This window comes from Vanessa tameamea, chromosome 31 (assembly GCF_037043105.1).
Source record: "Vanessa tameamea isolate UH-Manoa-2023 chromosome 31, ilVanTame1 primary haplotype, whole genome shotgun sequence".
Classification (NCBI taxonomy): domain Eukaryota; kingdom Metazoa; phylum Arthropoda; class Insecta; order Lepidoptera; family Nymphalidae; genus Vanessa; species Vanessa tameamea.
Genome location: NC_087339.1, coordinates 1,373,751 through 1,396,706, shown reverse-complemented (window position 1 = coordinate 1,396,706; position 22,956 = coordinate 1,373,751). Strand labels below are relative to the sequence as shown.

Here is a 22,956-nt window from a genome sequence, read left to right as displayed (position 1 = left end):
ACTATCTATATACCAAATTTCATCTAAATCGGTTCAGCCGTTTAAGAGTGAAGAGGAAACAGAGTTACTTTCGCATTTTTAATCCTCTGCCCAATTCTGGTTGAGAAAGGAACCAGCCTTATTGCGTCTGCTGGTGGTAGGAATGCCAACCTAACCCAATAGAGGCAATGGGATGTTATTCAATAAAGAGCGATGTGTTAATGGTGGTGGTGTTTTGTGTTCTGTAAAAACATTAGCACTGTAATTTTGTTATGTATTATTTACACTGTCAATGTGGTAACAAGAGGGTAATGTTATGCTTGTTTTTTTTAAATTTCGAATATAGCAGGCAAAGGTGTAACTGTCAAATAGGTCAGCTGATGGTAAGTTCACACCGCTTATAGTCATTGGCTGCAAGAAATTTAGTCGTTCCTTACATCGCCATGCGCTACCAACCTTGGGAACTAAGATGTTATGTCTCTTGTGTTTCGAAATACAACAATACTAAATATTGCCATTTGAGGCATTGACGATGTAAGGAATGGTTAATATTTCGGTGGTGACCACTTACCATCAGGTGCATCATTTGTCGGTACGCATACCAAGGAACACAGTCAGCTGACATTACTCAAAATTCCAAATCTCCTTTAGATAGTATAAACTTTATGACAATTTCAATAATGATTTTACACTTTTTCCAATTACAGAAGAGTTGATGAATTCAAATGAAACATCGGAACAAGTCCTGGCGCTCGTACCACCTGAGTTACACAAGTACCTGACCGTTCATCCGAGGAACAGCAGTGGTACGTTTCAATTTATAACCATTAATTTTATACTATATTCCAAAGAAAGGAGAAAATATAAACTTAGATTTACATATTTCTTGCGATTTTCTAATAGCTCAGATATATTGTGCACTAAAAACAGTTCTCAATTAATATATATTTATTTAAAATACAACACTATTGCAATTAACTACTTACATACAATTAAATATACTTCCAAAGGAACTTCGTTGACATTCAAAACGCCATTCACGAACTCACAATGGATACCACAGATTGTTCAAATCTCGACAAATGACGTGACGTCAATTCAATGTCGATATTGTTTATTTCTCTACTCTCAATATCGTATAGACTATAATTATATTGATTTAAATAATTATCCACGATGAGAAACATCTAGACGTTGCTAATTGCAACCTTCTCAAATTAACATCCCCATAATTAACGAATAATATCTAATGATTTCAGCGAACGCGACAGAGCGATACAGTCCCAAGAATGTTTCGGATATATTGCGCGCCGTTCAGAGGGTGAACGGTGCCCAAACTATTTACAACGAAGACTTATTCGGTCCAGTTCAGAATGACACAATTATTATTGCAATACAGGTGAGTTTAAATTAACACTAAGGAAGCTTTGGTGTCCTAGATGTTACCACGTCAACATTAGCCGAAGAGTGACGTCAATATGGCGGCAAACCCAAAATTATCATTTTGTGTCTACTGAATTTCTATATCTAGTGTAATATTTGACAATGCGAAAAATAAAGTGTCAATTATTGTAATCAGTATATATTATGAGTTTAAAAATGGTTATTTATTAACGAAAGTTGAAAATAATAATTAATTTATTCAAAAATCCATAATTAAAAATGCATTTCTTTAAACGTTTGTCACGTGACACGAAACGCTCCTGGTTGGTCGGGTTTGTGATGACGTCACTTGCTTGTTAACCTTTGCCTACTATATGTGCCACAGATTACAATACAGGCGAGCGACGTCACCCACCCCATTGCAGCGCCATATTGTCAAAGTAGCGTTTTCGCGCGCTATTTAAATATGGAATTTAAAATTTGATATTTTTCAGCAAATATGTACTAGAATTAAAAAAAAAAAACAACTTTTATTGGGTTCCTTAATCTCTTCTAAATAATATAAAATAGATTTTAAGAATCAGTCAAATAGTCTATTCTATGTGCATCTAGTCGCATTGGATCAGCGTTCGATTACTGTAATAATTCATCCCTAAAGGATACTCGTATATAGTATATTTTTATTTTACTATGGTGTTAAACACTGAACGGTTTGACAGATTTCGATGAATTTTTTTGTGTTTGTTGGGTTGCTCGGTGGATTAGATTTGAACTGGCAGGTGGCGCTGCAATCGATCGATGTTAGGATCAGTTACTATATACTTATATAGAGATACCTATTTTTTACTTGCTGGCAGTACTTTATGCTATCTGGGTAGGTACCACCAACTCATCAGATATTCTACCGCCAAACAGAAGTAATCAGTATTATTGTGTTCTGGTTTGAAGGGTGAATGAGTGTGTTACTACAGGCACAAGGGACATGACATCTTAGTTCCCAAGGTTGGCGGCGCATTGGTGATGTAAGGAATGGTTAATATTTCTTACAGCGACAATATCTGTAGGCGGTGGTGACTATATACCATCAAGTGGCCCTCTTACTGGTCCGCCTATATCATTAAAAAAGTACAATTATTATACAACATTTTTTTTAATTCCCTCCGATAGGAAAGCAAATAATTTCTCTTCCGTTCATATTGTTACCCTAGTGTTCAGCTGGTAGCATGTGGTGGTGATTTTAAATTAAAAATTATAATTATAATATGCCGAGATGGCCCAGTGGTTAGAACGCGTGCATCTTAACCAATGATTTCAGGTTCAAACCTAGGCAAGCACCACTGAATTTTCATGTGCTTAATTTGTGTTTATAATTCATATTGTGCTCGACGGTGAAGGAAAACGTGAGGAAACCTGCATGTGTCTAATGTCAATGAAATTCTGATAATTTCAAATCATTCCACCAACCCGCATTGGAGCAGAGTGGTGGAATATGCTCCAAAACCTTCTCCTCAAAGGGAGAGGAGGCCTTAGCCCAGCTGTTTGAAATTTACATGTAATTATAATATGATAATCATCGAGCTGATCTGATGATGGAAATGGAAGGTGGGAGATGGCACCCTGGAATATCTACTAAACTATTGAGTTGAAGCTCATTCGATTCGACTTAACAATTAGCATTTACTCCATCTATTGACTAGCACCTGGTGATGGAACTGGAAGGTGGTTAACGGAACCCAAGAAACCCATTGTGTTTGGACTTTTTATATCCATTTTGTCCGTATTTTTATCTGAACTTTAAAGTTAAACGTAACACATAAGGGAGACTTAATTGCCCTAGTCTTCAAAAATAATCCTTACCAATATTGTAAAGGCAAATGTTTGTATGTATGAATGTTTGTTAGTCTGACACGCAAAAACTACTGTATGGATTTTAATGAAACTTTACAATAATATAGCTTATACATCAGAATAACTCATGGCCTATAGTTTATAAAGATATCATGGGAATAAAACTAATTAAATTAATAATAGTAAAAAATAAATATTTAAGATTCAGGACATAGAGTGGTTATTTTTTTCGCAAGTATTTAATAAAAGAAAAATCACGTTTATTCAAAAGAACATTTCGAAACCTATGGCAGGTTTTGTTTTGATTTCATTTCATTTGAAACTGCAAGTTACTCATTCTAAAACAAAAAAAAAAAAAAATCAATGAATTTTTGAATGTCAAGTAGTATACATTAGTTCAGTTAGAATTGGAGTTTATCGATAACAATTTACTTTAATTTTGTTTAAGTTTTTTCTTATACAGCCGTAGTACAGCTCTCTGACCGGCCAAGTAACTCTGCACTCTCTAAAATTAATTATTTGTTACTAAATTGCAACCAAGAATTTATTTTTATGCACATTTATCTCTAGTCTATGGCTCTTCAAAATGTGACCATAACCGATTTTTTATGTGCAGCTATCGTCCCATAATCACTGGGACAATATATAAGATTCTTAATAAAACTTGTTCAATTAATAGAAGTGTGTGTTCAAATGTGTCCTTTCAAAATAAGTATTTACATTTCAAGACAAGACTTAAAGACGCAATTGTTCAAGCGTTTCGAATCTTACACAAAGAGCTGTGAATAGGCATGTCTGCCTCGTGAATTGTTATTAATGGATTTTACTGTCGATTCGAATGACGTTTTTAATTTTTAAGCCAAACCGTGCTAAGTTATTTTACCTGTTAAATATATTTTGATAAATAAATGAGATGTTTTATTTTTTGTTATGAAGCATTGGTGGCCATTAAAAAATAATATATAAAAATAAAAAATAATAAATATACTATAGTATTTCTTTACATGCAATTTGTTGCTGTTTAAAATCTATCACTGCATCTAGCACTCGGACAAAGCCACGAGCGACCACTATAGTCAATAATAAATTATATTAATATCATATAATCTTTATTAATAAACTGTTGGTATAGGGTCGTAGTGTATCAATAAAACTATTGGAAGTATTAGTTTAATTAATTGTATAACACGTTAAACGTTAGATTTCTTCTTCGACCAATTGGCGAACTTCAATCTTAATAAATACTGAACGTTCATTGGTTAATTATCGCGTCATCAGTTACAACCGACCAATGAAATCATTCAGATATCTAAATATATCTTCAATAATTTCAGAATTCGAAGGTGACCCTTCTATGGTAAAAATTTCGGTTTCGCCATTTTTCGTCTGGCGAGCACCAGATCTTTCCCTTTTAAGCCGGTCAGGCTGATCTTCTTAATGGCGAATCTCGATTTTCTTGTTTTTATATCTATAATCTTTGGTTTATCGTCTGTAATTGGTTCTGGTCGCTTTTCCATCCATATGTATTGTTCGGTTTCCGGTATCTCTATTTGAATGATAAATTTACGTGGGACCTGAAATGAATTAATTTCGTTTACTTTTCTACATAGTATAGAACAAAGTCGCTTTCTGTCTGTACGCTAAGATTATATAGACGGATTTTAGTGCTATTGATTGGTTTGTTCTGAAATACTTTAAAATACATAATATACACTATACGTAAACTATCTAACCTCGCTAGACCAACGGCTCAGATGATAGAGGATGTTGTTGCTGTTGGTGGAGATGTTGATCGTGTTGATAATGATGTTGATGATGATGATGATGATGATGATGATGGTGATGGTGGTGATGATGGTGGCGATGATGGTGGAGATGATGATGATGATGATGATGGTGGCGATGATGGTGGAGATGATGATGATGATGATGATGGTGGCGATGATGGTGGAGATGATGATGATGATGATGAAGGTGGCGATGATAATATTGTTGATGATCGTGTTGACAATGATGTTGATGATGATCTTGTTGATAATGATGGTGATGATAATGATGATGATGGTGGAGATGATGGTGGAGATGATGATGATGGTGGAGATGTTGATGATGATGATGATGATGATGATGATGGTGATGGTGGTGATGATAATATTGTTGATGATCGTGTTGATAATGATGTTGATAATGATGATGATGGTGATGATGGTGGAGATGATGATGATGGTGGAGATGATGGTGGAGATGATGATGATGGTGGAGATGATGATGATGATGATGGTGGCGATGATGATGATGGTGGAGATGATGATGATGATGATGATGGTGGCGATGATGGTGGAGATGATGATGATGGTGGAGATGATGATGATGGTGGAGATGATGATGATGATGATGGTGGCGATGATGGTGGAGATGATGATGATGATGGTGGCGATGATGGTGGAGATAATGATGATGATGATGGTGGCGATGATGGTGGAGATGATGATGATGATGATGAAGGTGGCGATGATAATATTGTTGATGATCGTGTTGACAATGATGTTGATGATGATCTTGTTGATAATGATGGTGATGATAATGATGATGATGGTGGCGATGATGGTGGAGATGATGATAATGATGATGATGGTGGCGATGATGGTGGAGATGATAATCGTGTTGATAATAATGGTGATGAAGATGGTGATAATGGCGATGATAATGATGTTGATGATGGTGATAATAATGATATTAAGGTGATGATGAAATACACACATTTCCTACAACTAGCAATGAAATGAAATATGACTTACTATAATCTCCCGACAGACATCTGGCTGAGCTTTGTAGTGGGGGATGTGTTTAGATGGAATTGAAAAAGGTTTCTCAATCCTACAGAACTTGACCTTCGGTAAATCAGGTTTTTGATACCTGCAATTGAGTTTGAATGTTGAAATAAAGTCAATCTTGTGATACTGCTTTGTGTACCGGACTGTGTAAATACCACTAACTCAACACTCTACCCCCATGTAGGAATACTACAGACACAACACAGTTGTTTCTACAAACAAAACGGTCATAACGCCTTAGTTCCCAAAGTTTTTAGTGCATTTACGATACAAAAACTGAATAATATATCTTCTAGCCTTGAGATTGATCTTATTTGCTAAATTATCGATTGAGAATGGTTACCATACACGATCCCAATGATCCAGATATTCTGGTTTCGGCATTAGTATCTTCATACAACGAAGAATGTCGCATCTAAAAAAATCAACTTAAGATTTACACATTCCATGAGATTTATTAATAGCTCTGCTATATTGTGTACTATAAACGGTTCCTGGTTAATATATTTTTATTAATAATTAATAATACAACACTGTTCAACTAACTACTCTTTATACAGTTTAATTTTACTGACAAATTTCTGATAGCAACTTAGACAATATTATAAACTCTATTTTTACGCCGATCCAATATTATTACCACAGATTTTTTAAGCTCTCGATTTTGTATGAATTCAAGGTAGTATCTGATAAGACATTCCTTCCAGGTCCAGTCCCGTAGTTAGACGTGCGTCTCAACCTAAGATTGCTTGAACAAACCATTACTGAATTATCATGTTTTTATCAAAGTCCACTTGATGGTTGGGCCCCAATGCCAATAGACATTGGCGCTGTGAGAAAATTAACCATACCTTACACCGCCAATGCGCCGCCGACCGAATGAGATGAGATGTTTTGTCCCTTGTGTGTGTAGTTACACTGGCTCATTCACCCTTCAAATCGGAACAACAATACCATATATTGCTGCGTAAAATGTCTGATGAATGGGTTGTTCCTACCCGGACGGGCTTGCACAAAGCCCTACCAAGTAGTTAACAACCAGAGGAGAAAAAGGTACTGGTGGTACTAAGCCCAGCCTTGAGATGTATACAGGCTGTTCAATAAATGAGTGAAATGTTCGTACCTGTTCCACGTCCGTCTGATCCCCCATGTAGGTCCAGTTCGAGATTTGAATAGGGTACAAAGGGTCAAAGGTTTTCTTTCAGGTAAATTCATATTTCTTGAGAATCTTATCATTTCCATGTCGAATAATTTGCGTATTTTTGATGTTATTATCTGAAGAAAATGTCTATCAAAATTAGAAGACTTAACAGCGATTCGTCAAACGATAGGTGGACGATAATTAGGACAAAAATTTTAAGTACGCGTCACGTTTAAGTAGCTTTCGTTACATGAAAGAGACGAAAAATATGACGTAGAGTGAAAGAGCTATATTTCTGAAAGTTTCACTTTTATTGCTTCGAGAATTATCCCGCAGCAAGAATCGGTCAATTATCGATCACATACCTTTATATGTTCGAAGTCTTTTATATTTATTTGAGCCAAATACGATGGATCTTCCAGTAGAATAAGTCGTCTGCCATTGATGTGATTATTTAAAAAACATTCCTGCAAATTTCATTCTTTAAAGCCATAACACAAGCATTGCACGCACGCACTTTTCTAAAAATAAACATATGTGTGCGAGCGAGATAGAAGACAAAACTGAATGAAATTGAATGATTTGAAATATGTATCATATATAAAAAATGATGTTGGCATAACCAGAGCCGAATCCAACCTTAGCGACAATCCTTAATAAACTTACTATATATTTTAAAAAGGATTTTTGATAACGCCAAGAATTTGTTTTTCTCATTTTACCGCCCTGAGTACCTGTATGTATGCCTTTAAATCAAAAACTACCGAACGAACTTACATACGGTTTTAACCAACGGACGGTTTCGTGTTTTCCTTGTAAAGTTTGATATGTTATCTTTACTTCAGCTTACCGTATATTGATGTAAACCTATGTCATCAGCCAGCCATCTTGCGACGTCAGATTCCGACCAATCAAATACATATGTCAATGTCAAGCCGTCAACGACTTTTGCCGCCAATTCGTATAATGTCAGAGGGGTCTGTTGGCGGGGTTTAATTTTCCTGAAATATATTTAATAACGAAATCTTTAATTACCTACATGTCTAGATAGACTGTCAAAGCTGATAACGCGACAACAAAAAAAAAATAGTAACCAACTATTGGGTATTAAATACACGCACACTAGTAAAGTAGTATGACGTTCGGCGAGTGTCGAGCGTAACCGTCACGCACACCGAGATGATAAAGTTGGCTCGTTTGTTTTAGTTCTTTTGTAGTGCAATACACAAATTAATTTTGCCAAGTAAGTGGCAAGGTTTCGTAGCCATAGTTTATTATATAGTAATTATGAAATCAACATGAAATTAGCATATAATATAGGCGTACAGCTCAGTGGCGTAGCATACGTCACTAGCACCCGGTGCGCATTCCAAATTAGCCGCCCTCTTATTTTTGCAATCCATTATAAAAAAAATGTAATTAAATAATAGTTATTGAGAAAGCTTGCGCTTGCATTACCCATGCATAGAACCTGCAAAGGTACCTGGGTATTTGGTATTTGGTAACAACAAAAAAAAAATGACGAAAAAAGCACTGAAATAAATTAACTTTTTTTTCTCTAACTGCCACCTCCGCAGCGCCGCCCCCGGCAATGTGCCGCCCGGTGCGGACCGCACCCTCCGCCCCCCCCATGCTACGCCACTGGTACAGCTCCTCCCCCTTTTACTGGCCAAGCCGTGGACGGAAACGAGCAAAACAATAATCTGTTTAATGCTTAACTACTGAGTTCCTAGCTTATTCTCCTCCGTGGACAATATTACTCAAATTGATGACTCGACTTTCGCCTGTCTTTTAACCTATGAAAAAAAAAATACATACTTATTCTTAACATATCGATCCTCCTTGGGAAAACATGGACATTCTACACATGTAGTTTTATCAGCCGTGATGAAAACCGGCTTCCTAATAGGGATGACGGCTGACGGGACACGTCGTGGTATAATTATTTTCTTCTTAGTTAGAGATGGCATTTCTGAATTCCTTTTTTTATCTGTCAAATTTAACGTCACAAACTCTTAGTATTCCACTAGACTGACTCGGCATATGCGATTTGTTTTAAATATTGGATATCATTAAAAACCCGCTGAGTTTCTTTGGACAGTACTCAGGTTAGGGTATTTTTTTTTCGAACCGGTTGTAGTGTTTAATTTGACAATCAATAAGTGTAATGCTTCTATATTGAATATAGGTATTTAATTTGATCTGTTTGTGTCGTATTGGGTATAATAAGGAATGACTAAACTTTGAATAACTTGTACACTATTTTGGCGAGACCCCTGGCACAAGGGACTTAACATATTAGCTCCCAAATTTGGTGGCAATGTAAGGAATGGTTAATATTTCTAACAGCGTTTTTGTCTATGGGTGGTAGTGGCCACTTACCATCAGTAAAAATAGATCGTAAAAAAACATTAATATTAGTCATATATTTTCTTACCACAGCGTTGTTTTGTTTCGATATTATTAAAATTATATATAAAACAGAATTCATGTATAGATAAAATTAAAACGCGTAAATAAATTTGTAATTTTGTTTGACGTTAACAGTGACAAATTCTTTTTTTTTTATTTTCTATTCGGTTAAGGATGTTTGATCATACAGCCAAAAAAATAATTACATAAAAAGTTTATAATACTATATCCTTCTTTACTGTATATTATTTAAATAATTATATTTTTTTATTAATGATACTATGTTTTTATGTAATTGACTCAATATTTATTATTTGTTGCCATCTTATCGGACATCCCTCGACGGCTTATAAAAAACTCCTTAACATATTATCACAGACTAAAGAAAAACTAACAGTAGACCAACCTGTACATCTAGACACGCCGTTCAAGCTTGAAACATTTACGAGACAAACTCATCGTGTTATTTCGTTGCGATTTAATTATTTTGTAATTATATATTACAGATTATATTCGTACATATAACCTATTCCAGTGGAAGTAGGAAAAAGATAAACAAACGTTAGATTTACGTATTTCATGCGATTCGCTAATAACTCACCTATATTGTTCCGAATAAGAGTTTTTGATTAATATATCTTTATTTATAATATAACACTATTGCACTTCCATTTAAATATTACTTCGAAAATTCCGATAACAGTTTCGACGACGATCAAAACGCCATTTATTTCGCAATCCACAGTGAATATCATAGATTAATCAAGCTCTCGACCAATGATATCGCGTCAATTTGCTGTCAAATGTTGTTTATTTGGCCTTTTTTCTGTTATGGTTGCAATAGAGTATACATGTACTACTAATAAACATACAAGAAAAAAAAATGATAAGCCTGCGCTAATGACGAAAAGCGCCATTTCGCGAAACTTCAAAAGTGATCGTCCACCGGTAGTTTTTCTTAACGCTGTGATTTTGGAATTATGTATAATTTGACGTTCATTTTGACATTTTACCTAATTCACCCCACAGGTCCACACTCGGCTCACGTACCTCCGTCACTTGATCGTGTCTCTGGCTCAGGCGAAGGACATCGACAGGACCTTGCTGATATTTTCCCATGATTACTATGATGAAGAAATCAATAATTTAGTCAGGAGTATTGATTTTACGAAGGTAAGGAATTGTTTGTTTATCTAATTGCACAAATTTATTTATTTCAGGTAAGATCTAAAAATATGTTGCGACAATGTTACCTGTAATGTGTTTTTTTTTAATTTTAAGCATGTTTCTAGGTTATGCAAATCTTCTACCCGTACTCCGTTCAGACTCACCCCCTGGAGTTTCCGGGGATGGATCCCAATGACTGCCCTCGTGATGCGAAATTGGAACAGTTGAGTATTTAGTTTTATTTCGGTTGTGTCCATTAATTTTAGACAGAGAAAGGAATTAATAATAATATATTTACAATAAGCATAAAGTTATTTTGGAGTAGATTAAATACAATGTACTAAATACGAATTTAACCGACTTTTAAACAATGAACTGCTGATGGGATTTTGATGTCCTAACCGATTTTGTACTCAGCGGCAAATCTCAAGGGAGTCCAGCGTACCAGGACATATTACTTTCCAAGTGTGTCAGCAAACACAGATGCAATCCCATAATCCGATGGGACGTCAAATTCGATATGACCGGGAATACTTCAGACGCAGGAGCAACGGCTTTAAGTGCTCTCTGAGATACGGGAGTATATACACTTCCAACTGTCTGACACCAGGCTGGTAATGAAAATTGTTCGACAGAGAAACCCAATTAACAAGACCTCGAGACCGGTTCACTTATATCTAGCCACTAGACCAACACCGAAGTCAATAGTTTGGACCATTAAAGCACTGAATCTAACGTTAGAATTAATGATTTCGGTTCATTCAACTTCGGAATTGATCAGAAGAAAAAAAGCCAATTTCTATCCTTCATCGTTTATTGTAAAGTAATAATAATGATATCCCACTGCTGGGCTAAAGTCTGCCCTCCCTTTTGAGAAGAAAGTGTACATATTCCACCACGCTGCTCCTATCTTGGACACGTGACAGATTCCAATCCGCCGCAAGTTTCCTCGCGATGTTTTCCACTGTCGAACATGAGACATGAATTTAATAATAATGTTCACGTCTTGTAATCAATGGACAAACATCGCTCTTCGATAAAAATACCGTTTGCAAAACAATTGCAGGGCGTTAAAACTAAAATGCAACAATGCTCTGCACCCCGACCTGCACGGACACTACCGGGAGGCGAAGTATGCGCAAACGAAACACCACTGGTGGTGGAAGGCCAACAGGATCTTCAATCAGCTTCAGTGTACAGCGAGCCACACGGGTATGTGTATGACAACGTATGGTGAATAATATTAGTTTCGTTTGTTGTACGAACGGTACTTGAGAGACGTCCTAAAAATAAATATTAAATAGTTGGACTTCCGGTTGGAACGAAGTTGCTTACGGTATATATTATGTATTAAATATATAAGGTTAAATAAATAAGCAGGGTTTGAGATATATAAATGACAAGAAATTATGTTGTTATTAAGATGCTGTGTGAATTAAAACTAGGTTTTTTTGTAAAATCGTATATAATAGAAAGAGATAGAGTTAACGAGAGAGAAAGGGACAGGTTATCTGAGGGTGGGAGGGTTTGCGGTTGACATTGAATTGACGGTTCACTTTACTGGCACAAGGGACATAACATCTTAGCCACCGCTGTCCATAGACATTGGCGCTGTAAACAATATTAAACATTCCTTACATCGCCATTGCTCCTTATTTATTATACAACATTGTTAGGCGGACGGTTACATGGATCACGTGATGGGTTGCCGCCAATTCCCAATAGACATTGGCGCTGTAAGAAATATTAACCATTCCTTACACCGCCAATGCGCCACCAACCTTCGGAACCAGATGTTATGTGCCTTGTGCTTGTAGTTACACTGGCTCACGCCCTTCAAACCGGAACACAACAATACTTAGAATTTATGTGTTCCAAAAATTAATTTCTAAGTATTGCTGCTTGACAGTACAATATATGATGAGTGGGTGGTACTTACCAGAACTTGCAACCAACCCTTCCACCAACTAAGCCTTGTACCCGTAGTGATACCAGGATGCTGTCCCCTATAATCGCCTTACTTCACACCGTTAATATATCGCCTCTTCCACCCGATCCTAACTTCACTCTACTTGTCTCAATATTAAACAGCCAATGTCTATAGACGTCCTATGACGTATCTGATAGGTTATGCTACCCTAGTACAATATTGTTTTCGCTTAACAGGTATGGTGGTATTTCTAGAAGAGGATCACTATGTGGCGGAGGATTTCATACACATCCTCAGTCTACTCCGGACCACCGCCGATAAAACGTGTCCTCAATGCGAGATCTTATGTCTCGGGACATATCTTAAGACTTATCAGTACCACAGCACGAGCGATAAGGTATGTATAGCATAACATTTTCATACATTTTTTTTAATCTAATACTGTCTAAAGCCTGTTGTTCCAATCACGAGAGGAGTAAAGCCAAATAAACAACATTTGACCTTGAATGGACGCGATATCATTGGTCGAGAGCTTGTATAATCTGTGATATTCCTTATGGGTACGAGAAAAAAATGCGTTTTTTTATAACCGTCATCGGAAATATAAGTATTTTTGTGGAATGGTGTTGTATTATAAATAAGGACTAGTGTGTCTCCCGTGAAACTTCGCGTTTGTTTAAAAGATTTTTTGGCAATTTCGAAACCTATGACAGGTTTTGTTTTGATTTAATTTCATTGTAAACTGCAAGTCACTCGTCTACATTTGGCGCTAAAATGATGAAACCTTTTTTAAATGAAATTTTTAATATCGAATAGTATACATTAGTTCAGTTAGAATTATAGTTTGTCGACAGCAATTTACTTTAATTTTGTTTACGTTTTTCATTTTTTTATAATACAGACGTAGTACCGCTCTCTAACCGACAAGTAACTTTTTTCCGCTCTCTAAAATTAATTATTTCTTAAATCGTAACAATTTAGTAAATTGCAATCTCTTTATTTGTCTGCACATCTACTGCTGGAGCTCTTTAAAATGAGACCATAGCATGTTTTTATGTGCAACTATCGTCCCATAACCACAAACAACGGGACAAAAAACGGGTTACGATATTAGTATATAATATATAAAAATAAATAAATAATAAATATCGGACAACATCACATACATTACTCTGATCCCAATGTAAGTAGCTAAAGCACTTGTGTTATGGAAAATCAGAAGTAGCGACGGTACCACAAGCATCCAGACCCAAGACAACATAGAAAACTAATGAACTTTTTCTACATCGACTCGGAGTGGCGTACCCATGAAAACCGGTGTACAAAATACTCGACCACGGATGTCGTCGAATAAATATTCATCATGACCTGTACTGAGATATTAGCAATTCGCTTGGAATATGTTTATCTGTGGTTTGTTTAACTTTATTCCTTTTTCGATCGGTATATTATATGTGTACGACGAGATCATAATTCCAGGGGATTTTTTTTATTTACATATATTTAGGAAGTATAAGTGTGGAGTTATGATTCTGAGAGGCAAAGAAACTTTTACATTATTAATAAAATCGATTGAAGAATGTTTCATTCGGTTTACGTTCATCCATTCACAGATCATCAGTCAATCATTCAATGTTGTTGCTTTAAAAAAAAAATGATACACAGCGATTGTTGTTTTTACACAAATAACATTAATAATTAAAAAGAAAATAGATCCGCACAGCCTAATCAATGTTTTATTTATTTAATTTCTAATCTGTATTAAAATTATGACATTTCGAATATCGATTTATTTTAATTGCTATTCGATAATTATAATCGATTCTTGTATTGTTTACGTTGGTTAATAAATCGCTTGCTGATAATATTATTAATTTATTGGCGAAAGGTTACAGTGTTACAAAATAAGCTTATATATGTTAGGTTACAAAGTAACCTAAAAAGACTATGTTTAAATATAATTATTTACTTTAAAAAGAGTTAAACTTGTTATCGTTTACGAGTTATTTACATAGACCGTGTTAAGGATACCACTCACTGATTAATCACGAAATCTCAGAAACTAATATCACTTACAAACTTGAGATTTGGCAAGTAGGTTCCTTATAGGGTGTAGACATCCGCTAAAACGGATCTCGCGAAACTAAGGGGGGTAAAACGGGGGTTGGAACTTTTATAAATTACGCGCAGATAAAGCTGGTTATTCAGCTAGTTGTCAACATGCAGACAGTTCGCAGACAGAAACTATATTCCAACCACAAGAGGACAAAAGCCAAATGAATAACATATGATCTTGAATTGACGCGATATCATTGGTAAAAACTCGAATAATCAACGATATTAATTAATGGATTTTCGAAAAAATACCGTTTTCTAAAGACGAAGCTGTTTTGAGTAAAACAGGAGTTGGAAGTTTGCGTTTTATAAATTTCGCGCGGGTATAGGTTTAGTTCAGTTTTATATAATAATTAAATGCATTCAAATTATATTTATTGACACTAAATATAACGTTATCTATGGTGTAAATTAGATAAGGTAAAGTGCGAAAGAGACAAAGCTATCTTGAAGCGATTACTTACTTACTTACAAAATTGGTGGTACGGCTTTGTGCAAGCCCGTCTGCGTAGGTACCACCCACTCATCAGATATTCTACCGCCAAACTGTACTTAGTATTGCTGTGTTCCGGTTTAAAGTCAGTGAGTCAGTGTAACTACTGGCACAAGGGACATAACATCTTAGTTTCCTAGGTTGGTGGCGCATTGGCGATGTAAGGAATAGTTAATATTTCTTACAGCGCCAATGTCTATTGGGAATTGGTGACAACCCATCACGTGACCCGTGTAACCGTCCGCCTAACAATGTTGTATAATAGATAAATATGGCAATCGATTTTGAACCTTATCACGTGGTTAATAGAGAAAGAAGCACCTTACCCTGAACTACATACAGCAAGTCCGTGCTATCAGCGAAGAGAGAAGAAAACGGCAACACGACACGCAAACATGGAACTACCAAGTCTATCCGAATTTATATGCGAACACGCAAAAGGTTTGGTACATTGAAAACTGTTTTATACCGAACCTCCTTAGATACCCCAGTTTATTGCTAGAATGGTTAGTTTTTTTTTTTTTGTAATCAATTCTCGGTGTCGAATTTTGCAAGTTCTTTTTTTAAATTTGATTCGAAATTTTTATTATTCTTTTTTTTTTAAATAAATGTCTTTTTTTATTTTTATTTTTTTATTGTTAAATCTGCATGTTACTAACACGGCTTAAGCTTGGCATGCTACTGTATTTAGTTGATTTAAAAAAACACACACTTGATTTTATTGCGTAATTTGGATGGATTGCTTCATATGTACTTCAAAATATATCATCTACTTGATAACCACGGATTAAGAGTAGACAGATTTATTTTTTGTTTTTGCTCGCAAGATGATATTTACCGTATCTGTGGTAATTTTTGCAGATGTCAATAAAATCGACCTGTCAAAAAAGAGTTTCGAATTATTTATAGAGATAAACATAATCAGCCTGTAAATTTCCCACTGCTGGGCTAAGGCCTCCTCTCCCGTTGAGGAGAAGGAATGGAGCATATTCCACCACGCTGCTCCAATGCGGGTTGGTGGAATACACATGTGGCAGAATTTCGTTGAAATTAGACACATGCAGGTTTCCTCACGATGTTTTCCTTCACCGCCAAGCACGAGATGAATTATAAACACAAATTAAGCACATGAAAATTCAGTGGTGCTTGCCTGGGTTTGAACCCGAAATCATCGGTTAAGATGCACGCGTTCTGACCACTGGGCCATCTCGGCTTTATAGAGATAATGCCTTTAAAAATAAAGGTTGAGACTTAGTAACTAATCAGATCACTGTAAAGTGGTTTAACAATGAAAAATTAATTTTAAAAAACATCTGACATATTTTTTTTTATATGTCGATGTTCTGTTCGACCATAGTGAAGTTTCATACCATGTAGTGATGCACGATATCGGTAATTATAGATTAAATTGTAAATATATATTAAGAAATGAATCAGTATGTCACGATTGGAATACTGCTATCTGCTAGGTGGTAGAGTTTAATAGGCCAATTTTTTTTTGTATTCCGGTTGGAAGAATTAGTCAGTGTAACTACATACACAAGGAACTCTAAAGATATATATATATTTTATAGAAAGTATTTCAATAAATATAATGTGTCTAACTTTTTTATACACCCTGTATATTATGTTAAATAGTTAAATCAATAATAAATCGATCTTATAACAATGGTTTCCAAATAAACTGATATATTGATTCATTTTAATGTATATCATATGTTGATACTCATTTACTTAGATTATATAAACATATCCATAGAATTTTGTATATAGAACTTTGTACGGTCCATTTCAATGGGAGGAGAAGATAATAAACAACTTTGACCTTGAATTGTCGTGACGTCACTGGTCAATAATTCATCTGTTTTATTAATTGTGGATTCGCTAAGAATCAAAGTGGATATGAGTATTTAAGTGGAATAGTAGCATCGCAAGCAATATGTAAATCAAATGTTCGTTTATCTGTACTTCGACTGCCATTGGAATCATATAGCATGGCTTAATAACGGACTAACCCTATAATGACGAATATATTGAACTTGTCATGGTCGCCATATTGGATCGATGACGTCATTATATTCAAATTTAATAAAAGCAAACTAGTATTTTTTTAAATTTATATTTAGTTCTATTTAGTTAAGAACGTGACAAATGACGTCATCGAAATCTAAAATGGCCGATGTCAGACGTCAAATTGTAAAGTGTTGCCCGTTAAAATAATTTTAATTATAACGATGTTTGTTTGTTATAGACACTATACGGTGAGATGCATATAATTTATCTTTGTTTAGCTCGTTTAATGTATTTAATTTTATAATAGCACGTAGATATTCAATCATAATCGTTTCACATAACATTCACAGTAATCAGAGAGCCAGTTTAAATACAGAATATCTTAGTTGTAATTACACGTTGATTTTGAAATAAGGATTGATTTATACCTCTTGTAATCATTGGTCGGCTATCGCGTCATCGTCAGTTACTGACCAATGACCATTCAGTGTTATTTATGTGTACGGAAATCGAAACAAAGTAACGTGATTTAATACTGAACGTTAATTGGTCGTTGATCACGTCATCATCTGACGTTATTCTATCGACCAATGAATGAATAGCAATTCAGATTAAAGCTAAATTAGTAAACTTTATTTTGATCAGAGTATCAGAAACTAGATGTTTTAATGTTTATATATGACGTAACTTTTTATGTAATTTTTAAATGAAGGAGGCAGAGAATCTGTTGTTAAAAAGAGACAAGTATACATTTCTCAATACACGCTGTGAATCTAATTTAAGTGGTATTTGGTGACGGTCGTAGATTTGAGGTTTAAAGAAGAAACTTGTCCTTAATTGAGGTTCAAGCTTGCTTTATACAAATCTCATCAAATTCGGTTAAGCGTTTGAACCGCGAAAGAACAACATAGTTACTTTCGAATCTGTAATATTAGTAAAGATGTAACACAAACACGCTTCCAATGTCTTAAAGCTTTCATTATTAACATTATATGTATATTATTTAGTTATTCTTTAATAATTATACAATTTTTTCTAAGCCTTATAATGTTCTGTCTTTGCTATAGTAAATTAAAAAAAAAAAACAAAGGATTATTGACACAAAAATTGTTTTTCTATTTTCAAATCTTAATTAGTTTAGGTGTGACTCTGTGCGTTAGAGCATTTCTGAACACGATCTTATAGAATAAAATCTTCTAGTTTTCATTTCCTCAGTTTTCTACGCATGATTTTTTTATCTGTGCATTTATAAGTGTCTATTCAAATAGACTTTTGAATGACTTTTAATAGTTGTCGTTTTTTTTTTTATTTGTATCGTAGTGATATCAAGGTCTGGTGTAAACAATTTCTTAATTTGACGGATAATACAATACTTTACTTGGTTGTAGGGCTTTCTGAAAGCTGTCTGGGTAGGTACCCATCACATACAACAGCAAATACTTAGTATTGTTGTGTTTCGGTTTGAAAGGTGAGTCAGTGTAACTACACCCACAAGGGACATAACATCTTAGCTCCCGAGGTTGTTAGCGCATTGGGGTTATGTAAGGAATGTCCACTGTCTATGGGCGGTGTTGAGCAAATATTCTTTCTAGCCAACATAAGAAAGAGATTCAAATACTATGGACGTATGTCGTCTATTTAGTTGATCTAGTGCTTAGATAGATATAAGACCGCAGATCTCATAGTAGGACCGATATAGGATTAATGGGTTTATCTGTCGAAAAATTCTCGGAGTCTGACCGTTGGAAATGTGTCCCGTACCGTGGAAAGGACTTAAAGCCGTTGGTTCTACGCCTGAACTCTTTCCGGACGGAATTGCCCATCGGATCATGAGAGTGCAACTGTGCTTGTGCACACATCTGTGCACTATAATATGTCCTGTATAGTTGCAGTGGCGTACGTGGACAAGGGCCTCGGTGAATAGAAAAAGAATCAGGTCCTCATCCCTTCTTATATTGCCCTTCAAAATTATAGATAGGAAAAAAAATATCTTTTGAGCAGGGTCGAGGTTTTTTTCTTCGGGAGCTGCTGAGTTGGCTGAGCCGTTCTTTTCAAAGTTAGAGGCCCCCTGAGCTCCGGGGCCCTACGATAGCTACGCTACTATAGTTGGCTGATGTACTTTGAGGTTGACCGCTGAAACCGAAATCAGTCAGAACGATATCATTAGCTACAGATGAGGATATTATATTAACAATTTTTATTATTATTAACTAGAGATTGTTTACAATAGATGCTTGGTAGTCATTTTTAATTTGCTAGTTTTTTTTTTTTTCATAGCATGGCATGCGTCCCATTCTATTCTGCCATTGATATTTTTTAAAACACGTTAGAGATTTATCAATTATAAATGTGGTTTTGGTAATTATATTAATAGTTATATATATTATAAGGCTGTAAAGAATGACTTTATAATAAATATTGCATATGCATTTAACTTAAAATTTAAGTTTGAATTCTTACAGATAATAATGTAGACTAGGTAAGCAAAATCGTTTACACATCGTTTTTAAAAATAAAATTAAAAGTATATTTGAAATAAAATAAGTATATTATAGTAATATTACAAAAATAAGAGACTTTTTTGTAATAGCAAATTTTAAAATGAGCAAGAAAAGGTCTAAATTATTCCGCCTAATCTATTGTATTATCTGTATTAATAAACACATTCTTCAAGCAGCAAGGTGACAGATTTTGACATTGAAAGATAACGAAAAAAAAAAATTATGTCGTCTCATTGTATTTCCTCTAAAATTCCAGGTGGAAATAACTCCATGGCATTCCAGCATGCATAACATGGGCATGGTGTTCAATAGAACAGTCTGGACTAATATTCTTGAGCTCCAAGAACAGTTCTGCGCTTATGATGATTACAATTGGGACTACTCGTTACTGCACCTGTCCCAGAATAGACCTGGAAGAGAGAAGTTTAAAGTGATACTCTGCAAAGGTCCCAGGGTATTCCATATTGGAGAATGGTAAGTGGATAAATTTACTTATTGTATATTGCCGAGATGGCCAAGTGTTTAGAACGCGTGCATAACCGTAATTGCGGATTCAAAACACTGAATTTTCATGTACTTGGGTTAATAATTTATCTCGTACTTGGTGAAGGGAAACATCGCGAGGGAACTTGAAACCTGCATGTGTTTTTTCAAATAGATTCTGCATATATATCCATCTGCATTGGAGCAGCGTGGTGGAGCTCGAAATCTTCTCATAAGAAGATGAGGCTTTGGCCCAGCAGTTGGATATTAACTGGCTGTTAATTTTTTAATTAAAATACTTGTAGTTTTATGTGTAGATCTAATCATTGATGAAGGTGTGCCCCTTCCTATTTATAGTGGTATCCACTTACCATCAGGTGTTCCATTGGCAGGTCCATGAGGGCTTATAACTAGCTCCTACCAACTTGAAACTCCAAAGTACCTCTCAATACTATTTGTCAAACATTTTGGATCTAAGATTTATAATATAACTAAAAGTCGGCAGCGACTTCGTTCGGCTGAACCGAATCATACTTTTTTATGCCTAAGGTCTGACAACCAACACTTAAAACGCGTGCGGGCGAAAACTGATATTAGTATAGATACATTACATTGTTTTTTTTACATTAGCAGCCTGTAAATTTCCCGCTGCTGGGCTAAGGCCTCCTCTCCCTTTGAGGAGAAGGTTTTGGGGCATATTCCACCAGGCTGCTCCAATGCGGATTGGTGGAATACACATGTGGCAGAATTTCGTTGACATTAGACACATGCAGGTTTCCTCACGATGTTTTCCTTCACCGCCTAGCACGAGATGGATTATAAACACAAATTAAGCACCAAATTACCACTGGGCCATCTCGGCTCATAGATATACTGATAATGACATTTGTATAAAGAAAAATTATAATCTCTTCCAGCGGTTTTCATCATAAGAAATCCAACTGCAACGCGTCAACTGTTATCAGCAAAGTGCAGAAGTTGCTCCAGGACGCGAAGTCGTACCTGTTCCCGGCGCGAGTGACGGCGACGATCAGCGCCGGTGGCGCGAAGCACAATAAGAAATTAATTAAGGGGAATGGAGGGTGGGGGGACTTGAGGTAAGATAGAGGCGAGACAAGTAAGCCGTTAGGTATGGACGATATCTGTTTTTGTGACACCGGTTGTGTAACGGATATTTGGATTAAATATCGGTGTTGACAGATGTCGCCCTGTCTCTGTTTAACTTAACATTGTACGATATATGAGAAAGAGATGAAACGAATGTGATAAATCGGTCAGAACTATATAATTAGTTGTATCAAAGAACAATTTCAATTATAAAACACACAATAGATGCTCGGTAGTCATTTTGGTAAAGTTTTTTCTTTTCATAACATGGCATGTGCCCAATTTTATTCTGCCATTGATATTTTTGTAAAGATACGTTTATCGATTACAAATTAGGTTTTGGTAATAATGTAAAAATAGTTAACTTTAATTACTATTTAAATACTATAACTATTAATTTAATTATGAGAGTGATGTCATACGCGTGATGCGCTACGCTCGTCTTAAGATCGGTTGCAGTAGCCGAAATCGTTTAGAAGTTCATCATTGATGGGTTACGTATATTAAATGACGAAAGAAAACATAAACAATTAACAGAAATATAATCTTATTTACTTGGTGGCAGGCTTTGTGCAAGCCCGTCTGTGTAGGTACCACCCACTCGTCAGGTATTCTACCGTCAAACAGCAGGATTCGGTATTGTTGTGTTCCGGTTTGAGGGATGACTAAAAGCACAAGGGACACAACATCTTGGCTTCCAAGGTTACTGGCGCGTTGGTGTGTCTCAAGGAATGGGTATCATTTTACATAAGATACGTTTTGTAATACCCAGGCGATAGATCTCTAATGTATTTTAATTATTTCAACTTTCGGGGAGAGGACTGATTATCCTTAACACAGGCCATTTAATTTAGCCTAGCTAGGATAGCCAGTACTTGACCTGTTCTTCTTTTAATGACCATATTATATTACACGTTAAGTCTTTACTCATAGTGCAATCATGTAATAGTTTTATAGATGTTTTCTGTGTGAAAAATAAATAATAAATCTTCTTCTTCAATCTTCTTACAGCGCCAACGTCTGTGGACGTTGGTGATCAATTTGACTGAAATTGCTGGTAGTTAAGTTAACATTCTCTCTTCCAGGGATCAAGAACTGTGCACGAATATGACAAGAGTTGAGCGTCAAATGAGAAAGTACATATATTACACGTAGTCAATATGATACAGGTCTGCTATACCAAATACTAAACTAAAACGTACACGAGTAATTATATTTTGACAGCTCACGATGTATGTATCCGTCCGCCATCTTGTTTTATCTGTCAACTGTCATTATTTGTAACTGACGGCTGTGTAGTTGAATTGAATACAGAATGTACTTTTTTTTTTAATTACTTTAAAGTGTTATCGAAATATGAATTTAAAATTAAAGTTAAGCTGGTTTGGAATATAGATTCTATTCAGAAACGGCAAGAATGTGTCGTTACACTTTTGATTGATTAAAAATTGAAATTGTTTTAATGTTACGTGATGAAGTATATTTTGATCCACTATTAATTGAAACATTTATGCGTTAGAAGCGTTACACTAATAACGTTGCACAAATTC

At 35.4% G+C, this 22,956-nt stretch overlaps 2 protein-coding genes across 5 annotated transcripts in view; one reads left to right on the top strand and one right to left on the bottom strand.

The window, feature by feature from the left end:
* Positions 1 to 22,734, top strand: part of LOC113402235 (alpha-1,6-mannosyl-glycoprotein 2-beta-N-acetylglucosaminyltransferase) — a 45,975-nt gene extending 23,241 nt beyond the window's left edge. For 2 of the 4 annotated variants that reach the window (XM_026642426.2, XM_026642427.2), the window contains 10 exons: positions 687 to 785; positions 1,239 to 1,378; positions 10,627 to 10,770; positions 10,890 to 10,987; positions 11,831 to 11,976; positions 12,931 to 13,091; positions 15,612 to 15,743; positions 20,073 to 20,290; positions 21,217 to 21,396; positions 22,492 to 22,734. In XM_026642426.2, coding sequence (XP_026498211.2) covers positions 687 to 785; positions 1,239 to 1,378; positions 10,627 to 10,770; positions 10,890 to 10,987; positions 11,831 to 11,976; positions 12,931 to 13,091; positions 15,612 to 15,743; positions 20,073 to 20,290; positions 21,217 to 21,396; positions 22,492 to 22,561 — 1,388 coding nt within the window. In that variant the 3' untranslated portion in view covers positions 22,562 to 22,734. The remainder of the gene's footprint in view (positions 1 to 686; positions 786 to 1,238; positions 1,379 to 10,626; positions 10,771 to 10,889; positions 10,988 to 11,830; positions 11,977 to 12,930; positions 13,092 to 15,611; positions 15,744 to 20,072; positions 20,291 to 21,216; positions 21,397 to 22,491) is intronic. The other 2 variants (XM_026642428.2, XM_064220107.1) reach the window with 1 other exon arrangement.
* Positions 4,549 to 9,155, bottom strand: LOC135194532 (uncharacterized). The gene is made up of 7 exons (XM_064220163.1): positions 9,004 to 9,155; positions 8,036 to 8,186; positions 7,551 to 7,652; positions 7,168 to 7,319; positions 6,388 to 6,459; positions 6,009 to 6,126; positions 4,549 to 4,784 (listed from the first exon to the last, which is right to left on the bottom strand). The coding sequence occupies exons 1-7, from the start codon at positions 9,153 to 9,155 to the stop codon at positions 4,563 to 4,565; spliced, it is 969 nt and encodes a 322-aa protein (XP_064076233.1). The 3' UTR covers positions 4,549 to 4,562.
* Positions 22,735 to 22,956: the final 222 nt, after the last annotated feature.

Bases quoted from the DNA above. Each gene is read 5' to 3' on its own strand.
- LOC135194532 (XM_064220163.1), bottom strand. From the start codon at position 9,155: ATGCCATCTCTAACTAAGAAGAAAATAATTATACCACGACGTGTCCCG. The intron at 7,653-8,035 runs GTAAGCTGAAGT...TGAAATTTGCAG, and splicing joins TAGGTTTACATCAATATACG to GAATGTTTTTTAAATAATCA. The intron at 7,320-7,550 runs GTATGTGATCGA...CATTTTCTTCAG, and splicing joins AAGACTTCGAACATATAAAG to ATAATAACATCAAAAATACG.